A 5,433-nucleotide genomic window follows, 5' to 3' on the forward strand; every position below is an offset into this window, starting at 1 on the left:
TTGTTTTAGAAGACAGTATTAATTTATTGCTCTGATGGTGTTTTCGGGAGAAGGACAGTGGATGAAAATAGCTTCTTTTTCATTTTCCACAACACATAAGGGTTGTAAAACCACTAACATGTTTAAAAAGCTTGCCAGGGTCCAACATCACTTTATTTTATCTTCAATGAGAAACTAAATGTCATACTAATTATATATAAAAATTAATGGTTTTTTATTTGTTCAGTTGCTTCATTGTCGTCTTTAACATGCTACAACAGGGCTAAAAATGATGAATCCCAGAGAAAAACCCCAAAAAACCTCTGATATCTAAATAAGTACCATGAACCACATGATGAACTAAGAGGGGAAGATTTAAAACCCACTAAACAAGAGGTAAACGAGATCACCAGATAAATAAAAAAAGGCTTAAAACAGACTCACCATATTTACAATTCCCATTAAATTACACATAAATAAATATATACATACATGAACACTGATTCCCTTATATAATAACCGTGAATCGTGTTGCAATAGAAAGTTCAAGTTGGTCGCTTTACCTTGGACAGGAAAAAGTTCTACAACTGAAGATATGACATGGAACTGCTTGTGTTTTGTGTTCAAGTTTATTCACAATACTGATAAAATGTCATCAGTCCTTTTTGCCTTGTGTTTGTTTGCTGTTGCTGCTCCTGTTGTACTATTTTCGTCTTTTTTTTTTTTTTTCATTTTTAATATGGCTACAATCTTAACTGAAGTTTATGTAAGGGAAGGTGGTGATTCAGTCCAGTGAAGCTCATAGAATTTTTAAAGTATTATTTCTTTCTTTTTTTTTTTTTTAATTTTTTATATATTTTTAGAAAAAAAATCGTCCTTTTTTTGTTTTGTTTTGTTTTTTGTGTGTGTGGTTTTTTTTTTTTCCTCCTTTTGTTTTATTTAAAAAAAAGTTCACAAACTCAAGACAGAACTTTTTTTCTTTGCTGGCTCCGTCCCCCTGTTCTGTTCTCTTAGGCTCCAAACTGGGGTAAAACGATGGTGGCAGCAGGGAGAGGAGGGGGAAGTTTAGAGGGAGCAAATGGAGATGTGGATGCTGGGAAGGGGTGCGGGGAGAGGGCAGAGCAGTCCTGCAGTCAGTGAACAGGACTGGCAGAAGGACGCTGTTCTGCTGCTGTAGCCTGAGGTGCTGGGTGCAGGGGAGAGGGAGGAGGGAGATGAATGGATTGATGGGCTATGAGGGGGAAGGGAGAGGAGCTGGGGGGTGAGATCCTCACTTTCGGTGCTTCTCCTCTTTGTCGCCGCTTTTGGTGCTGTTGTCTGTGTGGCTGTTGGGATTGTTGCTGAGGTACATTTTGTCCATGGCTTTGAGCGCCTCGGTGAGATAGTTCTGCAGGGCAGTGACGGCAGCACACACCGCCGGGCTCCCGAAGCCGTGCGAGATGAGGTTGAAGTGGGTCAGGCAGCTCTGGATGCCCGGCTCCAAAATGGGGTTGGGCCGCGAGTTCCCCAGGGGAGATCGGTCCTGAGCCAGCAGGTCGGTGAACTCTTTACAGATCTGTCTGTAGCACAAATGGAGCAGAGAGACAGAGGGAGGGAAGCGAGGAGAGAGGGAGAGAAATGAACCATCACTGGCGGCAGCAAAGCCTGTGTAAGCTCCCTGCTAGATTACACAAGCCCCTGGATCCAGGGGGCTGCTGCACCCGGGCGCACGCGTGCTCTCTCGTCTCTCCCTCTCCTCTCTATGCATCCTTCCCCCTAATTCTCACACTTCCCCGGCACTCTTCCCTTCGCCTCGCATACACACACCACTACGCACACCCATCGTGCCCCGGCCCCAGCCAATACGCAGAGGAATAAGAGGCACAGGGATGCCCACACCTCCCTCCTACCCCCACCGATCCCCCTATCGCAGCCCCACCCCCCCCCCCGCCCCCGCCATGCTCCTGACAACCACACATCCCTGCCCAGCTGAGTTTTGGAGCGGAGATGCAGTTTAAAGTTCCCCAGTAGGATGGAAGGGAATAGATGGGGTGAGATAGCCAAAGGGAGGTTCAGGAAGATCCTTTTTTTTTTTTTGGAAAAGGCACGGGTCTCTTCCTTCACAAGGCTAAAACACCCCTGTGCGTCGGGAAGAGCAAGCCGAGAGGGCAATTGAGGCTTTAAATCAAGGTATTCTTCAAGATTTATCTACGTACATCTCTATCTCCAAATCCAAAGGGACCTTCCCACAGAGGGGAAGGCTGACGCTAACTGGCATCTGGAAATTTCCTTCCAGGGAGGTGGGAAGAGAGGATAGGAGGGCATGGTGCAAAAGTTAGGTTATATCATCCACTCGCTGCACAAATGGTTGGGGAAATTACACACCTTATAGCAAGAGAGCTCAGAGGCGTATTGAAACAGTTTTTATTCTAAAAACCCACATTAATGTCTTCCAGCCATAAAGCGTCTCCCATCTTCTGCCTGCACCCTCTGGCACTGTGCCCTTTGGTGACACCTCCATTGGTAGTTAAGGGCTACTAAACAACCCTTTTAATTTCCAGCAAACATATCAAAACAATCATTTTCTTTTTCCACGCACCACCTGGAAGTCTAGGCAGCCTCACTAATGATAAACTCCGCTACCATTTTAACTGCGTACAGATTGTCATCTAAAATGTATTTTTAATATCCCTACACTGACTAAGTAACAGAGCTGCTTAGACAGAAAGAACCATTGCCGATTTTAATGAACTGAAATCAGTTTAACGTGCCAGTTTTATTTTACTGTCAATGGGAAGCCTTCCCCTTCTACCTAAATTGACAAGCTAAGTGAAAGGGCCCGGAAAATGTTTTGCTCTGAAGAATTACTGCTTTTTCTTTAACTAAACATCCACATATGATTTTCACGACTCACTTTCAAGGTAATCTACACAAACTGACTCGATGGAAACCAAGCTGGGTTATAGAGTTCTTCTATAGCAAGAAGGCAAATGCACCCCCTCACAATTTGCAAAACCATCAGCCACTGGCTACGTGGCAAATGCTCACAAACAAAAGCCCCGAACCCGGATTTGTCGCCCTCCCCTCACTTCTCAGCCACATGCCAGAAAGGTGAATGTCTTACTTTGTAGCTAGAAGCATGTTTTTTCTTGTGACTTGCTCGTTTGGATCGGAATGTTGTCGGTTGAGAAATTCAGCTACTGCTTTGGCAGGAAATTCTGTCTCACAAACGTACCCAAAATCTCTAGCGAGGTGTACTGCTTCTCCTGAAAAGGGAGGCACGGGTTGGGATGGGAAGGAAACACACAGTTCATCAGTACTCATCGCAAGGAGGTGAAAATCCATTAGGAAAAAAAAAAAAAAGGCACTACATGCTACTTGGGCTTTTCTTCTAAAAGGTTTGGACTTTTTTTCCTTGAAAGAAGTAGGGTAAGAAATGCTAATCACATCTTATCTTGCAGGAGTTTTCTTTGCTTCAGTGGAGGGCAATGCAAATGTGTACTTTCACGACAATCGTTACAAGTGAAATCTCACATAACAATTTTTCAAAGTTTACATTGACTAACAGATACTTTTAGACAGGCAGGCTCCATCCACCTAGCATGCATGCTGAGATTTACATATCCATACCTATACAGGGCCATTTCATTCAAAGCTGTTTACTCTGGTAATGTTTCTTTGCTTCAGCCATGTCTCTATATTCTTTTGCAATGCATCAATGATTAATATTGATCATAATTACTCCTGGAGCTCTTCTAAATAAAATGCATTAAACAGCTAAGTGTTTAAAATTTAACTTGATCGCATATAATTATATGTTCACCCCCAAACGATTAACCATGAGAATTTTAGGGTCATTCCACTGAGTCTGTCTGTTTTGTTGATTTTCAAATCTTTGGTTTTAATTTCCTGAACCAGTTGGTTTTTACTGCAGGGCTTCCTGCCATTAGCTCTAGCTCCGGAAGAACGCATGCGCCAATTAGAGCTTCAAAGCCTCAGTCCAGTGAGCTTGTTTCCATAAAATGGAGCGGATCATAAACAATAACAGTACTCTAGAAACTGCCTCATCGCTACAGGACTCAAAGCCCCAGCAATGTTTATACTATCATCCGCCCCCCCCCCCCCCCCCCCCCCCCATTAGCTACCATCGCTAAGTTATCTGAAGATTAGGCCTTTCCTTTTGCTTTAAAAAAAAAAAAAAAAAATCATTCTTTTAAAGCTATTGTATGTGAAAGCCAAACAGAACAATAGATCACCACAAAAACCTTCTCCATATTCATTAACATCACAAATAATGTTAAGCATCTACCAAACCTAGACTTTTTACAAGTTTTTCCCCTCGTGATTTTTTACTATGGCAGGTTGATGCAATTGCAAAGCCTTTTCAAAAACATGAAGACGCAGTAATTTTCACGCAGGATAAATATAGTGCAGCCACTAATCCTGATGTTTAAAAAAAATTAAGCCTGGCATTGTGCAGCGCTTCTTTCCCTGTCCCTTTGAACATGAAACATTTCTCGCAGAATGTGAAGCGACAAACAAAACAAAGCAAAAAATTCCCTCCTACACAACCAAACTGAAGTTAAACCTGTGCAGCCCAGGCTTAAGAATGCTTCGCAGACTGAACCAGTCTAAAATGCAGTCGAACCCAAAAGTGAGGGGAAAGGAGGAGGATCTATTTGCTGGCCTTGGGCTTACTTCATGTCAGTCAGTGTGACACAGCAACTGCTTCAAACTAAGTGACTGCAAACTCTTGAGCTACTGGTTCTGACAACATAGGGCATCCCAAGGTGTTAAAAGTAAGTTGCACCTTTTCTGGCTAGAGCAGAGGACAACAAATACAGCCAGGGGAACATGTGTTCCGAAAATGAGAACCAAAAGGGAGCAGGGTGTGTGTGTGTGTGTGCAACTTTGAGGCTTTCAGGACACTATTAATTCATGGCTGAGGTCAAGGATTCCCAAATTAATTCAGGGAAGTAACGGTCACGCATTTCTCAAATGCAGATGTCAGAAAACTTAAATGATGTACTGTTATGTGGCTGCAGGCTGGGAGGGAGAACAAACTTAAAGTACCTGCAGTTTCTGACATTTAAAATTGCTCGGCTGTCCACCTGTGGCAGAAGGAGGGCAGTGAAGCATTGGAGGCTCTGCTCCCTGTAACTTCCAACTCGACACTCAGGGGTCTCTTACAGGTCTAAGCCCACAGCCCCCCATTCACAGGGATCCTTCCCATGCTGCTCCCAACGAGATCTGCTTACTCTGGGGAGAGATCACTCACTTGAACGAAGGAGGGAGATGGGGCCCTGAAAACGTCTGGCTCAGATACTTAAAAGCAAATAAATTGTAGAATGCAACGCTGAGTCTGCAGGACTCAGACAAGCCCATTTCAGGTTAAAACAAAAAGCAAAGGCAGACAATCAACTTTTTTTTTTTTTTCCTGAGGCATAGAAAATAACTCCCTTCCAATTTCCAACA

General features: G+C 43.5%; 1 protein-coding gene across 1 annotated transcript in view; it reads right to left on the bottom strand.

Annotated features, from left to right (window-relative positions):
- Window positions 1–1,249: 1,249 nt before the first annotated feature.
- TFAP2A (transcription factor AP-2 alpha) overlaps window positions 1,250–5,433 on the bottom strand; it is a 6,060-nt gene continuing 1,876 nt past the window's right edge. Inside the window, 3 exon segments of the mRNA XM_086468792.1 lie at window positions 1,250–1,538; window positions 3,083–3,224; window positions 3,888–3,910. Coding sequence (XP_086324918.1) covers window positions 1,250–1,538; window positions 3,083–3,224; window positions 3,888–3,910 — 454 coding nt within the window.

Source organism: Leptosomus discolor, chromosome 8 (assembly GCF_034619465.1).
Source record: "Leptosomus discolor isolate bLepDis1 chromosome 8, bLepDis1.hap2, whole genome shotgun sequence".
In the NCBI taxonomy this organism is placed as follows: Eukaryota; Metazoa; Chordata; class Aves; order Leptosomiformes; family Leptosomidae; genus Leptosomus; species Leptosomus discolor.